This window comes from Salvia splendens, chromosome 1 (assembly GCF_004379255.2).
Source record: "Salvia splendens isolate huo1 chromosome 1, SspV2, whole genome shotgun sequence".
In the NCBI taxonomy this organism is placed as follows: domain Eukaryota; kingdom Viridiplantae; phylum Streptophyta; class Magnoliopsida; order Lamiales; family Lamiaceae; genus Salvia; species Salvia splendens.
Genome location: NC_056032.1, coordinates 856,127 through 873,499, shown reverse-complemented (window position 1 = coordinate 873,499; position 17,373 = coordinate 856,127). Strand labels below are relative to the sequence as shown.

Genomic DNA, 17,373 nt, shown 5'->3' with positions numbered 1-17,373 from the left:
GCCTAGAAAAACACGTGTTCACAATTCCTCTGCATGCAGCTATAGTGTTCATCTTTCCACTACTAAATGTCAAAACACACCATCTCCATTCTCCAACACAAAGAAAAAATAAGAATCTGCTTTCATAACAAAATGGAGTTGTTGAACAGAGCTTTGAATCTGGTGGTGCCGCCGGCAAGTTTGATGATGATGGCATTTGCGTGGCCAACTCTCTACTTCATCAGCTGCTGCGAGTGGATTTACACCACCTATTTCAACCGTCAGACCGTCGAAAATAAGGTCGTCGTCATCACCGGCGCTTCCTCCGGGATCGGAGAGGTTAATTCATATCACAATCCTTTCACTTTTCATGAAATTGAAGTATGTTATATGTATGTGAGATGCTCTTTTTTATAAAGGAAATGAGCTAATTACTTTTATTTGAACTCTCAATAAAATTTGGGGAATTGGGGTTTTGTGAAATGGTCGGAAAAATCATGAAATTTGGTTAAATTCTGGTATGTTCTGCAACTTTAAAAATCAGTTAGAAAAAGGGGTGAAGTTTGGATTTGTCTATAGAGATTTTTGTCATGCTGTAACTGATATAACAACTGAAAAAATAATACGTGAATCTCACAGACGATGAATTAAATCATGTTGTCTAATCAATCCTATAGAAAACGACATTGTTTGGTTCAAAAATATGAACAATATACGAGCAGACGACTAGAATTTTTCACTATGGAATAGTTGAGAACAAATCCGAACTTTAGATTTTCTGGATGATTTATTGTTTGTGTTATTGAATGGTGATATAATTCAGATTAATTTCACATCAAAACCCATCAATTTCGAAGAATTTCTTCTATGACAAGATCATGGTTCGTATAACAATGTTTTCATCTAACTCACAAAACCAGTATATATAACAATGTTTTCCATTGAATCAACAGCAAATCGCGTATGAGTATGCGAAGAGAGGCGCAAATCTTGTGCTAGTCGCACGAAGAGACCACAGGCTACGAGCAATAAGCGACAATGCCAGAAGATTCGGAGCACCACATGTCTTGACAATAGCTGCTGATGTTGTGAAGGAAGACGAATGTCGGAGATTCATCAACGAGACCATCAACTGCTTCGGACGAGGTAATCTATGACACAATTGATTGCACAACCAACATTTACGAGGAATGCCCTGTTGTTTAATCGTTAGCCTTGATGCAGTGGATCATCTAGTGAATACAGTCACATTAGGACATACTTTCTATTTCGAGGAAGCCACGGATTCGAATCTGTTTCCCATTATAATGGTACGATCGACTTATATATGTCATCAATATTCGTTTGTCACTTCGAGAAAAATATTAATCTGCTCTTTTAGGATATAAATTTTTGGGGCAATGTGTATCCGACGTATGTGGCACTGCCGTATTTGCGTGAGAGTAACGGCCGTATAGTAGTGAACACCTCGGTCGAGAACTGGCTGCCTTTGCCTAGGATGAGCTTGTATTCTGTAAGTTGAACTCTGTTTCAAAATGTTCGATCATATAAAACGTGATCGCGTTTTGAAATAGAGGATCTCTTTATCCGTGATTACTATAAATATTGTTTTATTTCAAGATTTATGTACTCGAAAGTCGTTTTTTAATCAAGATTAATATATATGATATTTTCTTCCTCTTTTTAGGCTGCGAAATCGGCCCTCATGAACTTCTACGAGACACTGAGGTTCGAGCTGAAGGACGAGGTGGGGATAACCGTCGCCACGCACGGCTGGATTGGGACAGAGATGAGGAGGGGCAAGTTCGTGATGGAGGACGGTGCCGAGATGCAATGGAAGGAAGAAAGAGAAGTAAGATAATCGATCTTCCCCACACTTGCTTAAATCTTTTCTACAATCAACCAAACATACGAATCTCGTATAATTGTTCGATCCATTCCAATGTTTTCAAGGCCAATGTACGAGGCGGTCCGGTGGAGGAGTTCGCGAAGCACATCGTCTCGGGAGCGTGCAGAGGGGACCCGTACGTGAAGTATCCGAGCTGGTACGACGTATTCTTCCTCTACAGAGTGTTTGCGCCCAAAGTCCTGCACTGGACCTTCCGGTTCCTCTTGACCGACGGTGGAGCCGCCCGGACGACCTCCTTCATAGGCACCGGACGGCCCCTTCTAGAGCCGTCCTCTCCCCAGAGGATTGGAAGTCCTCTCCTCGAGGCCGCCTCCCCAAGGAGATTTCTTGGAAGCCCCGAGGGGGCTTCCAAGCCATCAAACAGTCGGAGAATGTCGTTCTCCGATTGAGTGATCAGTAAATGTTTTCACTCTTTATTTACCTTTTTTTATTTGGTTTTAATTTCATGTGTTTCTTAGCAGCGTGAACTGTAGTCGTTAGTGGGCTGAACTGTTTTGTTTGGTTTGATTTCTAAAATTGACTTAAAAAGACCATATTTTAAATGTGTTGAAAATTTATCACATTGAACTTTAGTATTCATAAGTGTGTAATTATACGAACTTTAAATTATTTGATTGCATAAATTTAAATGCTCTTCTGAATTTCTGATTGAAGAACTATTCTGGCCATAGCTTGTCTGAAACTGACAATATTTTTGTCAAGAAAAAACAGAGCAGCAACCAAACATTTTCTTGGTGCATGTATGAATTTAAAGCTTAAAACATTGCCATCATAATTCATATACTAGCTAGAGATAATCTTCGACAGAAATATCGAAAAATTCGTCGCTTTTCAGCGACGATCGTGTCTGCTGCTGCTGCCACGAACTCTCGTGCGGGGTCGCCGCATTTCCGGCGGGCGTCGAATCGATCAAGCGCGCGTCGGTCGCTAATCCGGCGTCCGACGCCGCCCTCTGCACCGAGCGGGGCGACATTCCGGCGCCGGCCCCCGCGGGCAGCTGCAGGGGGTGGAAGTTGAGATTCTGCGGCGACGAGTCCCCTCTGAGGCAGTAGAATGCCACGTCATGGGCCACCGCGGCCGCTTCTGCGGTGGTGTAGGACCCGAGCCACATGCGCTCTGGGGTGCCGGGGACTCTGATCTCAGACACCCATTTCCCCCACTTGCGGCGGCGGACGCCCTTGTACTTCTTGCCGCCGCCGTGGCGGGGGCTGTTGTCGTCTGATGAAGTGCTCATTTTTTGTATGTGTTTGTACGGACTAATTTAAGTGATTTTGTGTGTTTGAATAATGATTTGTGGGAGTTGGTCTCCTTTATATAGGTTGAAGATTTGTAAAGTCAAAGACTCAAAAGGGTGAGATTTTGTGTGGGGTGGGAAGTCAAGATTGTCAATGGTCAAAGTAAAATGGTTTCACTTTTTAAAATTAAATCATGAGGCCACTTGTCAAGTTGGTGTTGAGGTGTTGAGGAAAATCATTAATTAAATGCATTGAAGAATTTGGTTTGTGTATATACTAGTAGTAGTTATAAGAATTGGCATGTCGGTGTTTTTTTTAATAGGTAATGTCGACATACTTGTAATATTTATTACTACTATAATAAAATCAAATAATGTCATGTGATGGAACTACTCGATTGAACATATATGTGTTTCATAGTCGTCTTATGTTAATTTATTTATTTATTTTATTTTAAAATTTTCGATAGTACATTTCATATTTATTCCACTACTTCGTTGTCACTCACATTTTATCATAAAATTAATAGTCTATAAATATAGAATTCATATTCCACTTACTTTTTTTAATCAGCTTTTTATTTATATATAATATTGTCTAATTAAAGTGAGACATATATTAGAAGGAAAGAAAAGAGAATTACTACTACTATTTAGTTAAGTTAATGGGGTCACGTGCAAATTGGCAATGCATAAATGATGTAATTAACTTGGTCAAATGCAGATTTGGAGCCTCTACTTCTTTTGTGGTAGTTTTCATCATGCGTGACGTCTCATGCTGTAGGGATTTAATATTACTGTTACTACTATACCAATTTGTGGTCATTATTTATAACCATAGTTTATGTCTAAAATTATATAGGTAGATGTAGACAAATAATCGAGATACTTACGAGTCAAAAACTTCAATAGATGTGTTCAAATAAATATCGGCAAAATAGTCATCCCAAAGTTTTAAAATAGAAATGAAAAATAAATTTTCAATAAATTAAACAAAAGAATTTAACATTTTAATTAGTGATTGTGGACTTGTGGGTTTTTTTTTTGGTTGGCATAATATTTATGTCATGATGTTAGCCATCCGTGCTATTAATTTCTTACAAAACAAATCTATACTACTCCCTATTAATCAAAAAAAAAATTCTATACTACTATTAGCTTAGGATTATGACATGATCATATTGCTTGGTTGTTAATTTGTTGACAAAATCAACAATTTCGATATTTAAAAAGGGAGAAGAAAAAGTCAAAAGTATGCTGCTAGTGCAAAAGACCTTATCCTAAGATGTAAATGAGTTGAAAATTATAATAGATATGTATGAAAGTAATTAATTGAGTTCCTATGAATATGAAGTACTACTCGTTGAATAAGTAGGTAGTATGTGAAAGTGAAATTATGAATTATGAATAAATACATGAACAATATATTAAAACTAACTATACGTTCTATATATAATTAAAAATATATGAAAAATAGTACTCCAATATTTTACTCTGTATAAAATTGGGTCGAAATTATGAATGGCAGTAGAAATTACTACTATATTTAGTTGGGGGTTTGTATTTACATACGAGAAACATAAATATTTTTTATTGAAAAATTGGATTATGTCAATATATACTTTCAATATATAAATAATGTGTCTCGGTTTACAAGGTATAATGCAATAAAAGGAAGTAAATATTTATATACCATCAGTAAATCTCAGTCCTAAATCCTCTAGTCAATAATCCATATTCAACTATGGCACATCTCATACATGAGTTGAAACTTTAAGCAAACTAGAAAAGCAAGTCTCATCATTCATATGATCATAACCATTACTTAAAATTTCTACCTCGGTAGTCGACTGGAGTCGAACACAGATTGTGGACTCGGGGATTTCATCTGTAACGTTTTCTCGTGGAAAGAATCACTGCAGAGCGTTCGAAACAGAGTAGATGAAGTCCAAGAAACCAGTTCCTTTGAGTATGCCTTTACCGGTCAAAAGCTCGAAATCTAGCAGCACTAGGAAGCCAATCACGGCTGCTTTCCCGTTGATCAGCTCGTTCTTCCTATTGAACCCAAAGCCCTCGAGATTTTCGTCTACAACCATCCTGACCTGGAGAATAGATCTCGCATCATATACAAACTGACAAACGTGTGAAAAAAAATGAGAACTTAAAGTTCGTATACTTGGAGGCAGAATGTTTGGTTCGTCTGCGAAAAAAATAGGGTGGAAGTTCATGTATATAGCAACAAATGCTGCTTTATATATTACCTCGTCAACATTGACATCTGTTGATGTGAATCCTGGCTGAGCCTTGCCACTGAAAACGATCTCCGTTGATGCATCCAACGGGGCACTGCCCCCCATGTTGATATAAATGTTGTTTTCATCAGTTTTTACGGGGTAGATAAAGAGCCCCCTCAGTGGTGGAGTGAGGGCACGAAGAACCGGATTCTTAGGATACCACTCTTTGATCTCTCCGGTTTGCAGATTAAACGTGCTGTCTGTTGTCGGGCAGATTATACATCCATCCTGCAAGAAAACAGATGGTTCATCATTCCATATCAACACTGGAACGTTCACAAATCGAAACATCAGATCATGATCCACGACAAAGGGATCGGCTTGAACCATAAAATCATTCTACACTGAATACTCATTCTTGAAAAGGTTAAGAAATGATATCAAGGGAGCTCAAATTTCAAATTTCTTATCTAATCAACACCAGCATAGCTCGAAATTGCTTCACGACTTTTGATCCTAGAAATAATGCACCATGAAATATCCATCCACGACTGAATGTAGTTCAAATGATACAACGGTGTATACATACATGACCCTCACAGAGAAGAATTCAACCTTCCTGCAACACAATGTATTGCATATGGAATGTTGGAACGAGCATAACTAGATCGAGGCAACGAGCATATAAGTACTAATACATTACTATTCTATTGAAATCGAATTAGGCTAGGTAGTAGTAATTCATTCTTGGATAAATTATCAACAACTTCTCCTCTGCTTCACATCACCATCACTCAAATATGCCCTATTTGCCTAACAAGTCCTAAAATACACATTGACATATCTCCATAAATACACAAAACCATAATCACCAAGTATCAAATCAATGGCTCGCCATTTCCATTCAATAAATCAGTTTCAATTTTCACAAATACATAACTAATTAAACCAGAACAATTCAATAATCAACACTAGGCATTACTATTACCTGAGTGAGCTTAGCATTGAGCAAGCCTTCAGAATAGGCGCCTTCAGCAGGGGACCTATTCTCGATAGCAAAGACGTCATTTTTATACCACAGAAGCAAAATCGTCTCCCCATCTTGTATAATCACGCGCCGCTCTCCCTTCGGCAGCGCCGCCAGGGGCACCACGGGCACCCAATTCTTCCCGTCCTCCGCCGCTAGCGGCGACGGCGGAGAGACCTCGGTGGCCTTGCATTTGATTACCCTAATTCTGCTAAAGGAGCACGAGGGAGAGGGCTTTGTGAGCAGCGCCGCCGGAAATTGGCAGTGAGGTGGTGGATTGCGGCGGAGGAGAGACAATTTAGGGGCGGCGGAGGAGACTTTGGTGGTGGTGAATTTAGGCGCCGCGGTGGCCATAGTCAGTGGTTATGGGAGGTGGAGAAGAGGCGCGTTGAGTGATGATGGACATGTAGAGTATTGCATGGCCACACATTTTCGATGATGACACGTAGATCAACTATGCATATGCTCCTCAAATTATCTTCTCTTTATTGTTTTTTCTTAAAAATAGTTAATTTTATTCTAATTTATTAGTATTGGAGATAGAAGTTGGCCAATGTGCTTGGAAAAATGAAACCAATTTGGCTAATCTTCACATTATTTACAAGAATAATTCGCCTCCCAATAATTTTTTTAAATGGTTATAATACATTTAATTATGAAAAAAAAGTTGTGATTAGAAGTACACGTTCAATAATGATACAATGAACTTAATAGTCAGGGTTGTTCAATACTAAGGTGTAATAAATTCAAGAACAAATCATTCTAACTAAATACTTCGTCCAATCGTGAAAAAATGATGCCCTATATTATACAGGCAAATGACACTTTTATAGCGTTGTTTTTCTGTCTTTTTTTCTACTTACTTTCATGGTTGAAAATGCAACGACAAAATCTATGAACAAAATTCTTCTCACACCTATAAAAGTGTTGATATTTTAGATCGAGTTTTGTTGCAGTAGTCAGACTGATTGCTTAAAATCCTTGGAACGAGAAAGAAAGAATTCTAAACAGCCCATCTGGGTTGTCTGCATGCACCTGAAATTGTTATCACAGTTAGTATCCTAAGATTTTGCATATAGTATAATATAAGATGAAGTGAACTTTATTGAATATTCTCTCCATCCCGAGTTCCTTGAGGCATTTGTTTGGGCATGAGATTTAAGAAATTGATATTAGAAGGTTAAGCGAAGAATAGAGAGTAAAATAGAGGAGAGAATGCTAGAAAATGAAATACCTCAAGTAACTTGGGAGAGGGAGTAAGTTTTAAAAAGTCGATCATCTATTTCATTACGGATGTTTGTTAAAATTTAGAAATCTACTCGCTACATACCCAGTGGCCGGCATCTTCAAGGAGGTGCATTTCAACTCCACCTCCCTCTTCGACAGCTTGTTCCTCAGCAACATGGATCCTGTGAAGGTCTTCAAGAGCCCATCTGTGCAAACTTCTTTCTGCTTTTAGGAAATTTATGTGTACGCCACGAGGAACGTTTTCCACGAGCTTCCTGTGTGCACAAAGGAGGTGCAGCAAATGCAATCCTAGTTACATGGATTTCTCTCTTTGAGAATGTGATTTGTCTTTTGTAATGTAAGAAAAGTATAATTACCAAAGATTTGTGTCTTCGTATGATTGATACATCTCTGAAATACCATTGAGATCAAACGCCCATGACAAGCTTGGTGATGATGCTCCATTAATTTTCATTTGTCGAAGATTAGTGACCACCCACTGTGATGGCGTGGTAAAAAGATACGATTCAGAAAAGTTTTTGGCATAAACACTGTTTGAGAATACAGAATAGAAAACCAAAGGAAATATAGTGCTAGCAGTAGGTATTTTGCGTCTTAAGCGTACCTGTGCCACATCTTTTGAGAACCCATGATTAAGAAGAGCATCCACAACATCCTGTTTGGAAGAGACCTTCCTTGAAAAACAATTCGAAAAAGAAGTTCAACGTGGTATCAGTAAAACTTAGTCTGATCAATACTCATGGAATAGAGGTTGCGTTGAACATATATAATAACATTCAGAATTGAATACTGAATCAAACAGGTGAAATTGACTAATCAAACATATAGCAGCATAGGCGAGTCAGATTTTAGACCAAGTTCTGAGACGGAAATACAAAGAGTAAAACCAACCATGTTCCACAAATTGCTAAGTCTATTACGGTATCTATTTCACTGTAGAATGCTCTGGGGAAGCAAGAGAATAAAATGAAAAGAGGAAAAGATTAAACTGTTTCAGCTGATGAACACATTGCTTACCTCTTTTGGCAAGGTACGTAGGAAAGAAATAAGTTCAGCGGGATGGTCATCTCCATCTGCACCAGCTCGAACTTTTCCAGGCGTAGAATCTAATACCCAGACCTAAGATGTCATTAAAGATAGAAACAAAGAGAATAAGCGATCTAGAATATAAACAGCTACTACATAAAATGAAAGGGCTTCAGACCCAGAGCTCATGGAAGGGAGAGTGACATCCCAAGCAACAAGAAATCTAGTAGGACAACTTAGCACTTTCAAATTAATTATATAGATAGAAAAGTTGACAAATGGAAGAGTCATACACTTCGTGCTTCCGTATTGGTCAGTTAAAATGTGAAAAAATAACACATCCTGGAGATCACAGAAATCCATTACTTACTCTAACAGGGCGAGCAAGAGGTTTTGGAACCTGATCTACCATGCTCAAAGACACTGCACAATATTAAATAAATAAGTAATTGCACCCAATCACAGGAGTGATGTACTGTGAAAATGCATCACAGTGACAAAAATTCACTAACTAAATATATGCAGGCATGGATGGATAATTACCTTTACCCCCAAAACTGTGACCAACGAGTACTCGAGGAGTGAGCTTCATCACACCAAGCTAGGGAAAAGAAGTAAATAAGTACTGGTGAGATGAATGAATGTTGCAACTTTATTCCATGGCCTCTATGCTAAGAAGATGGAAGGTGGATCCAACATGGGTAACCTAGACTCAAATCATCTTTGTCGAGTCAATGTAGAAACTGTTGCAATTAGTATGGGCCCTAATGAAACTAGGTCAGCCTTATGATCCTATTACTTACAGTGGCTGGAAATAGAAAACATTATAATGAATGAATAGCTTAAAGTTCACATAAAATCTAGCAGTTTTAATAAGCAAGTGAAACTAGTAACGAGAAAAGGAATGGTGACATTGTTGGTATCAACACGGGCACTGACAAAAGGAGCTGTAATAAGAGTAACAATGATTGTCCAAATTACTTTGTATAGAACACTAGAAAAAAACAATTACAATATGATAATGTTCAGTAGAAGGATTACATACTAGCTTTAAAACATCACGAGCAGCTGAAGCAACATTATGAGGTCCTCTGTTCTTTAGAGATGCTGAATCACCATGACAACGCAAGTCTACGAGCAGAAACTGAGTCGATGAAAGAAGGAAAAAGGTGTAAGCTTCAGAGTGAATATATATAAAAGCTAATGGGACCGAGTATCTTCAACTTTCCACACTCAAATTTTATGGTTAAGAGCAATAATTTTACATCTGAAGAAAGGGGCTATGGAATTAGAGGGAGCAACAGTTGTTAAAAATCCCTGAAGACGTGAATCAAAACATGAAGAAAGGGATCTTGCAGTTGATGACATTTGGCACTCGTACAAAAAATAAAGCCAAAAGCATTATTGGTTTTACCTGCCATTTGGGAAATTCTTTTGCCAATCTCCTAGCAAAAGTTCCTGTTGGCAATAAACAAACCAAGATGTTATGATCAATGCACATGAACTTTCTTGCAACTTAATGTTAACATAGTTTGCCAAGTCATGTTGTGCTTTAGCTATGTCTACATTTAGACAAAATTTCAAGAAAAAAAAAAAGAGTTCTTACATATTTATGTAGTGATCCATGTTCATTACAAATCTGCTTCCAAATTTACTCCAAATATAGGATTAACACAATAATACTCACCCCAATTTTTTCTGCTACCCAGAATGCCATGCAAAAGAACAGCAGTTGGAGGCTCAGGTGCTGTTCTGTCCAAGATATAACTCCACCTCACCTGTGGACCAATATAAAACGGTCATAACCACGCAAACACACATTCTATAACATAGAGTTCCTCTTCTCTGAATGCATGATGCCCATAAATTCTTCTAGACATCCTACAATTTTGAAAATGGGAGTAAAAATAAAAACTTTATATAAGTAACATACAAATAGAAAAATATTCCTCTCTCCGTCCCTTATAATTTGTCACCATTTAACCCGGCACGGGTTTTAAGAAATGTAATAGAAAGTGGGTTGAAAAAGTTAGTGGAATGTGAGTCCTACTTTTATACTCCCTCCATCCCACCCTAAGTGACACATTTTCCATTTTGGGATGTCCCACTCTAAATAATGGCACATTTCTGAAAATGGAAACCTCACTTTCTCTACCTTTTCCCTCTCGCTTACTTTGTTATCTCCACTTGACTCACATAATAACACTACATAAAATCCTAGGCCGAAAAGGAAATGCTCCACTTAGAGTGGGACAAAGGGAGTATATTAGTTTTATAATAAAATGTGAGTGGAATGAGTTAGTGGAATGTGAGGTCCATTACCAAAAATAGTAAAAGTGAAATGTGACAAATTTTTGGGGACAGACAAAAATAAAAATAAGTGACAAATTTTCAGGGACGGAGGGAGTAATATTCTTTGAACAATGAATTATCACTTAGAACTTATGGAAACTATGGAATATGAAGTACAGCCTCAAAATGACCCTCAATGTCTCTAACAAGTTAACAAAGAGACACTGGACTCACTTCTGCTCCTTGAACAAGATCATATGCCTGCACAAAATATAAATTAGTTAATCAGTAAAACCCTTTAGAAACACAAAGATCAGAATAAAATAGCAAGTTAAAAAAATAGCCTTGAGTTTAGAAATTATATTTCATATGCTTCTGATTACCAAAATGTCAGCTGGCTTCACAATAGTTCTCCTATCCACTAGCCTCTCATCTACCGTTGTCATGCGTATTTTCGGACATATTGATGCCCTCTTTGAGCGCTTCAAAGCTACCTGAGAGGGTAAATTCAAACATTGAAAAAAACTATTAAGAGTTTAGAAAATTAACACAACACACACACACGCACACACATAAGGTTTTAAGCTTAGATTTCAAGTCCTGTAACAAAATTCAAACACTGTCTGATAAATCTCTAGTTCAATCAAAGCCTAAATTTATTTGATAGACAAAAAATGCGATTTAAGTCCTCAAAATGAATAATTGAAAGAAGATGAGCATGTTATGAGGATTGGGGCAAAACTGCACAATCAGTTCAGTTCGGTTACCAATATACTGTTCGGCGATTAGGGACCGATATGCTGTTCGGTGATCTGACGAACTGCAATCATGCTCGGTGATTGGTCGAGTTTGTAGTCGTGCTCAGGGATTAACCGAGCTCAATGTTCGGTGTTGAGCTCGGTGCTCAATGTTCGGTGTTGAGCTCGGTGCTCAGTGCTCGGTGTTGGTGCTCGGTGTTGGCCGAACTTAAACGAGTTCGGAGTTGACAGTTGTTATTAACTGATGCACGTCGTCGGATGCGACTAGTTAGTTAGCTTTAAATGAAAGCCGTTAGGTTTGAACTAGTTGTTAGATAAGTGTTAGTTAAATAGAGCCGAGCTGTGGAAAAAGAAAAAAAAAAAGAATTTTTTCATCCAAGAGTTTTGTAATCTTCCACACAAATAAAACACAAGATTTCCATTGACTCTCCAAGAATTGTTTTCTTGCTTATTCATTTTCATATCAAGTATTCGTTCTTCTCGTTCCGGAATCGATCTCGTTGTGATAACAAGATTGAGTCGCGTATCTGATAGCATCACAAATTGGCGCCGTCTGTGGGAATCGAAGAAGGACGACGAATTCAACAATGTCTACCGCAAAGTTCGACGTTGAGAAATTCACCGGCGAAAATGATTTCGGCCTGTGGAGATTGAAGATGAGAGCTGTTCTGATGCAGCAAGGCGTCTGGGATTATGTGAAATCCAAGACGGACAGGAAAGAGATTCAAGGGATGGATGCGGCGAAATGTCAAGAACTGGAATACAAGGCGTATAGCTCGATTGTCTTGTGCCTCAGCGATAGAGTCTTGAGGGAGGTTCAGAAAGAGGATGATGCCGCGGGAGTGTGGGAGAAATTGGAGAAAATATATATGGAGAAGTCAATCTCCAATAGGTTGCATCTCAAGCAAAGATTGTTCAACTTTAGATTTTCTGACTCCAAGAATCTGGCGGATCAGCTGGAAGATTTTCGAAAGTATATAGATGATCTTGAGGGTGTGGATGATCCCATGAAAGATGAGGATAAAGCTTTGATGTTATTGAATGCTCTGCCTCAGAGTTTTGAGCAATTCAAAGACTCAATACTTCTTGGAAGGGATTCGAAAGTGACTTTGGAGGAGGTATTTTCTGCATTAAAGCTGAAGGCAATGCAGAAATGTGTCAGCAAGCCAATCGATCAAGCTGCTGAAAGCCTCAATGTGAAGGCAACTTCAAAGAAACAATTCAAATTCAAGAAACCCCCATCTGACAAGTGGAAGCCAAGATCATCTAAGGAAGGAGATCAAAAGGAATCTAGAAGCTGCTTCTGGTGTAAGAAACCAGGACACATCAAGCAAAATTGTTTTGCTTGGAAGAAAAAGCAATCTGAAAATCACAAAGGAGATGGCACAGCAGCTATCACTGAGGAAATTGAAGAGGCAAGAGCTCTCAATGTGGTGGAGGATAGCCCATTATCAAGGCTATGGATCATGGACTCAGGCTGCAGTTTCCATATGTCCTCCAATCTCGACTGGTTCCAAGATTTAAAGGAATCTGAAGGCTCGGTGTTGCTGGGAGATGACCATGTGTGTGATGTAAGGGGTGTTGGGAGCATATGTTTGAGGATGGACAATGGAATTTTCAGAACTCTCACTGATGTGAGATACATCCCATCCATTAAAAGGAATCTTATATCCTTGGGTCTTCTTGAGAAGAATGGCTACGAATTGACTCTCTTTGGTGGAGAGATGCTTGTCAAAAAGGATGGCCAAATGATCATGAAGGCTGTCAGAAACAATGTGCTCTATTATCTGAAAGCTGAGGCAGTTGCTGGAACAGCTAACAACACACAAAAGACCATCAATTGGCATGCTAGGCTGGGCCATGTGGGGGACACTGGGCTGATGCAGCTGGTAAAGCAAGGCATTATTCAGATGGCTGATTCAGAGATACAAAGAGCCATTGGATCGTGTGAAGAATGCATTCTTGGCAAAAACAAGAAGCTGCCATATGGAGTGGGCAAACATAACTCAACACAACTTCTCCAATATGTTCACAGTGACATATGGGGCCCTGCACCAGTAAATAGCATTGGAGGAGGCAGGTATTTCTTATCATTTGTTGATGATTTTTCAAGAAAGGTTTGGATAATGATCATGAAAGAAAAGTCAGAGACCTTCAAGAAATTTCAGGAGTGGTGTACTGCAGTTGAGCTAGAAAAGGGGAAGCCTTTGAGATGCCTAAGAACTGACAATGGGCTGGAATTTTTGTCCCATGAGTTTGATGAGTTTTGCAAGAGAAAAGGAATTAAAAGGCATAGAACGGTGCCTCACAACCCACAACAAAATGGGGTCGCCGAGAGAATAAATAGAACCATTCTTGAAAGGGTAAGATGCATGTTGATAGCATCTGGAATGTCAAAACCATTTTGGGCAGAAGCAGCCTCCACAGCTGTTGTTTTAATCAACAAATGCCCCTCTGCTGCCATTGAAAATCAGACTCCGGATAGTAGATGGTATGGATCTTATGGAGACTATTCAAAATTAAGACCATTTGGGTGTAGAGCATATGCTCACATCAAACAAGGAAAGCTGGAACCAAGGGCTCTCAGATGTGTGATGATAGGCTATCAGGTTGGAGTTAAAGGTTACAGATTATGGTGCTGTGAGGAAGGGAATAAGAAGGTTGTCATCAGTAGGGATGTTATTTTCAGGGAATCTGAAATGCCTTTCTTCATGAAGCAAGTTCAGACTGTTGAGTTTGAGGTGGAGGGTCAGAGGGAATCCTCATCTGATGCTGTAAGAAGTCCACCAGATACTGTGAGAAATTCACAAGAAACCAGTGTTGGTGGATCCTCTGAACATGAAAGTAACATCAAGACTCCACAGAGACTGGTTGCAAGAGACAGAACCAGAAGAAGGATCAAGCTCCCTTCCAGATTTCAGGATTTTGATATGATGCACTATGCACTGGCCATAGCTGAGGAGATGGACTATCATGAGCCTTCAAATTACAAGGAAGCAATAAGGAGTCCGGAGAAGGATCAGTGGCTATTAGCCATGCAGGAGGAGATTGATAGCTTGTACAAAAATCACACATGGATTTTGGTGTTGAGGCCAACTGATCAGAAAACAGTTGGTTGTAAATGGATTTTTAAGAAGAAAATTGAGGCCTTCAACAACAATCAAATCAGATTTAAAGCCAGGTTGGTGGCCAAAGGCTTTACACAAAAGGAGGGAGTAGATTATAATGAAATATTCTCCCCTGTGGTAAAGCATAGCTCCATCAGGATTCTACTTGCCATTGTTGCTCAGAGAAATTGGGAATTGCAGCAACTCGATGTCAAAACAGCCTTTCTTCATGGAGAGCTCGAAGAGAAAATTTACATGGAGCAGCCTCCTGGTTTTGTCCAACCAGGAAATGAAGGAAAGGTGTGTTTGCTGAAAAGAAGCTTGTATGGTCTAAAACAAAGTTCAAGACAGTGGTATCTCAGGTTCAATGAGTTCATGCATAAGATCGGTTTTGAGAAGTCTTTGTATGATCATTGTGTCTTCATCAAGAGAAGAGGTGGAGTTGCTGTGGCATATCTACTATTGTATGTAGATGATATGCTGATCTCTGCAGAGCATAAGGAAGAGGTGGAGTTAGTGAAAGGTGATCTGAAATCTGAATTTGATATGAAGGATCTTGGAGATGCAAAGAAGATCCTTGGAATGGAGATCATAAGGGATAGAGACAAGAAAAGGATATGGCTAACTCAGAAAGATTACATCAGGAATGTGATCAAGAAATTTCAGATGGATAAAAGCAAACCAGTGAGTGTGCCCCTGAGCCAGCAGTTTAAGCTCAGTGTAAATCAGTGCCCTAAAGATGATAGTCAGAGAAGAGAGATGGATAAAATCCCATATGCAAACATAGTGGGAAGCATCATGTACACCATGGTGTGTACAAGGCCAGACATCAGCCAAGCCATAAGTGTTGTGAGCAGATACATGGCAGATCCAGGTATGGAGCATTGGCATGCTTTAAAATGGATACTAAGGTATCTGAATGGTACTCAGGATTATGGCATACTGTTTGATGGAAGTAAGAATTTTGATGCACAGCCTCTATTGGGATATTGTGATTCTGATTTTGCTACTAACATTGACACAAGGAAGTCCCAATCCGGCTATGTTTTCTGCATGTATGGAGCTGCTGTAAGTTGGAAGTCGAGTTTGCAATCTGTGGTGGCACTCTCAACAACTGAGGCAGAATATATTTCCATGGCTGAGGCCGTAAAGGAGAGCATGTGGCTGAAAGGAATCTGCTCGGATTTTGGAGTTGATCAAGGAGCTGTGACTGTATTATGTGATTCAAATAGTGCCATATGTTTGTCAAAACATCAGACATTCCATGAGAGGAGCAAGCATGTGGATGTTAAGCTTCATTTTGTGAGGGATGAAGTTGAAATGGGCTCAGTGAAGATTGAAAAGGTAGCTACTGAGCACAATGCAGCTGATATGCTAACAAAGGTGTTGCCCGGACTTAAGTTGAAGTATTGCATGGATTTGGTGAATCTGATTCAGCTGGAGTGATTGTGGAAGATGGATGAAATCTATGGATTGTCCAGTTATGTCCCAAGGTGGAGATTTGTTATGAGGATTGGGGCAAAACTGCACAATCAGTTCAGTTCGGTTACCAATATACTGTTCGGCGATTAGGGACCGATATGCTGTTCGGTGATCTGACGAACTGCAATCATGCTCGGTGATTGGTCGAGTTTGTAGTCGTGCTCAGGGATTAACCGAGCTCAATGTTCGGTGTTGAGCTCGGTGCTCAATGTTCGGTGTTGAGCTCGGTGCTCAGTGCTCGGTGTTGGTGCTCGGTGTTGGCCGAACTTAAACGAGTTCGGAGTTGACAGTTGTTATTAACTGATGCACGTCGTCGGATGCGACTAGTTAGTTAGCTTTAAATGAAAGCCGTTAGGTTTGAACTAGTTGTTAGATAAGTGTTAGTTAAATAGAGCCGAGCTGTGGAAAAAGAAAAAAAAAAGAATTTTTTCATCCAAGAGTTTTGTAATCTTCCACACAAATAAAACACAAGATTTCCATTGACTCTCCAAGAATTGTTTTCTTGCTTATTCATTTTCATATCAAGTATTCGTTCTTCTCGTTCCGGAATCGATCTCGTTGTGATAACAAGATTGAGTCGCGTATCTGATAGCATCACAGAGCATGCATTATTACTTGGTGACGATTAGAGAAGAATTAACAGAAAGGCATGAATGACATCCAAAGCCCTCAATTTACAGCAAAGAAAAAAAATCAAGTTTCAACCAACCACTCGCAATTCCGTCACGAATTTATGGTGAAATTACCTCGCGCGAAGGCCTGAGATTCAACTGCCTGTGATTGATCGACGACGTCAAAGCGGGGTGATTATCTGCGATGAATGCAGGTCTGATTTCGAAATGCCGGCACGTGGAACTCGGAACGGCCGACATTACGGTTGAGACGACGACACAGGAAAGGCAGCGGTTGAATCTAGAGAGAGAGAGGGAGAGGGGTAAATTGGGGAGCGCAAAAGCCCAATTTAGGCGGAGAGACCGAAGCTTGGAGTGTGGTGGAGCTGTGTTTTCGCTGCCTTCAACTGTCTCTTTGAGTTTGTCGCTTTCTCTCTATTCGTCTCCGCCAGAGAGAGGGGAAAGG

General features: G+C 39.5%; 4 protein-coding genes across 4 annotated transcripts; 1 reads left to right on the top strand and 3 right to left on the bottom strand.

Moving 5' to 3' along the window:
* The first annotated feature begins 132 nt into the window (after positions 1-132).
* LOC121757274 (11-beta-hydroxysteroid dehydrogenase B-like) lies at positions 133-2,277 on the top strand. Its single transcript, XM_042152811.1, has 6 exons — positions 133-318; positions 933-1,125; positions 1,204-1,289; positions 1,361-1,492; positions 1,667-1,831; positions 1,933-2,277. The coding sequence occupies exons 1-6, from the start codon at positions 133-135 to the stop codon at positions 2,275-2,277; spliced, it is 1,107 nt and encodes a 368-aa protein (XP_042008745.1).
* A 201-nt stretch (positions 2,278-2,478) lies between these two features.
* On the bottom strand, positions 2,479-3,147 carry LOC121806637 (ethylene-responsive transcription factor ERF020-like). The gene has a single exon (XM_042206758.1). It carries the CDS (start codon positions 3,120-3,122, stop codon positions 2,676-2,678), a length of 447 nt encoding a protein of 148 aa, XP_042062692.1. The 5' UTR covers positions 3,123-3,147; the 3' UTR covers positions 2,479-2,675.
* A 1,581-nt stretch (positions 3,148-4,728) lies between these two features.
* Positions 4,729-6,816, bottom strand: LOC121806629. The gene is made up of 3 exons (XM_042206748.1): positions 6,345-6,816; positions 5,384-5,644; positions 4,729-5,224 (listed from the first exon to the last, which is right to left on the bottom strand). Exons 1-3 carry the CDS (start codon positions 6,735-6,737, stop codon positions 5,036-5,038), a joined length of 843 nt encoding a protein of 280 aa, XP_042062682.1. The 5' UTR covers positions 6,738-6,816; the 3' UTR covers positions 4,729-5,035.
* Positions 6,817-7,036: 220 nt separating this feature from the next.
* Positions 7,037-17,373, bottom strand: LOC121806620 (putative esterase/lipase HI_0193). Its single transcript, XM_042206739.1, has 13 exons — positions 17,043-17,373; positions 11,333-11,443; positions 11,184-11,210; positions 10,345-10,435; positions 10,072-10,115; positions 9,703-9,801; positions 9,201-9,258; positions 9,028-9,080; positions 8,649-8,750; positions 8,236-8,301; positions 7,988-8,109; positions 7,714-7,885; positions 7,037-7,418 (listed from the first exon to the last, which is right to left on the bottom strand). Exons 1-13 carry the CDS (start codon positions 17,166-17,168, stop codon positions 7,356-7,358), a joined length of 1,134 nt encoding a protein of 377 aa, XP_042062673.1. The 5' UTR covers positions 17,169-17,373; the 3' UTR covers positions 7,037-7,355.

Excerpts from the sequence above, each read along its gene's own strand:
- LOC121757274 (XM_042152811.1), top strand. The coding sequence starts at position 133 with ATGGAGTTGTTGAACAGAGCTTTGAATCTGGTGGTGCCGCCGGCAAGT. Across the intron at positions 1,126-1,203 it reads CATCAACTGCTTCGGACGAG|TGGATCATCTAGTGAATACA; the intron begins GTAATCTATGAC and ends GCCTTGATGCAG. Across the intron at positions 1,832-1,932 it reads AATGGAAGGAAGAAAGAGAA|GCCAATGTACGAGGCGGTCC; the intron begins GTAAGATAATCG and ends AATGTTTTCAAG.
- LOC121806637 (XM_042206758.1), bottom strand. The coding sequence starts at position 3,122 with ATGAGCACTTCATCAGACGACAACAGCCCCCGCCACGGCGGCGGCAAG.
- LOC121806629 (XM_042206748.1), bottom strand. The coding sequence starts at position 6,737 with ATGGCCACCGCGGCGCCTAAATTCACCACCACCAAAGTCTCCTCCGCC. Across the intron at positions 5,645-6,344 it reads TCAATGCTAAGCTCACTCAG|GATGGATGTATAATCTGCCC; the intron begins GTAATAGTAATG and ends GTTTTCTTGCAG. Across the intron at positions 5,225-5,383 it reads CAGATGTCAATGTTGACGAG|GTCAGGATGGTTGTAGACGA; the intron begins GTAATATATAAA and ends TCTATTCTCCAG.
- LOC121806620 (XM_042206739.1), bottom strand. The coding sequence starts at position 17,168 with ATGTCGGCCGTTCCGAGTTCCACGTGCCGGCATTTCGAAATCAGACCT. Across the intron at positions 11,444-17,042 it reads ATCTCAGGCCTTCGCGCGAG|GTAGCTTTGAAGCGCTCAAA; the intron begins GTAATTTCACCA and ends TTACCCTCTCAG. Across the intron at positions 8,302-8,648 it reads TACGTACCTTGCCAAAAGAG|GTCTCTTCCAAACAGGATGT; the intron begins GTAAGCAATGTG and ends TTTTCAAGGAAG.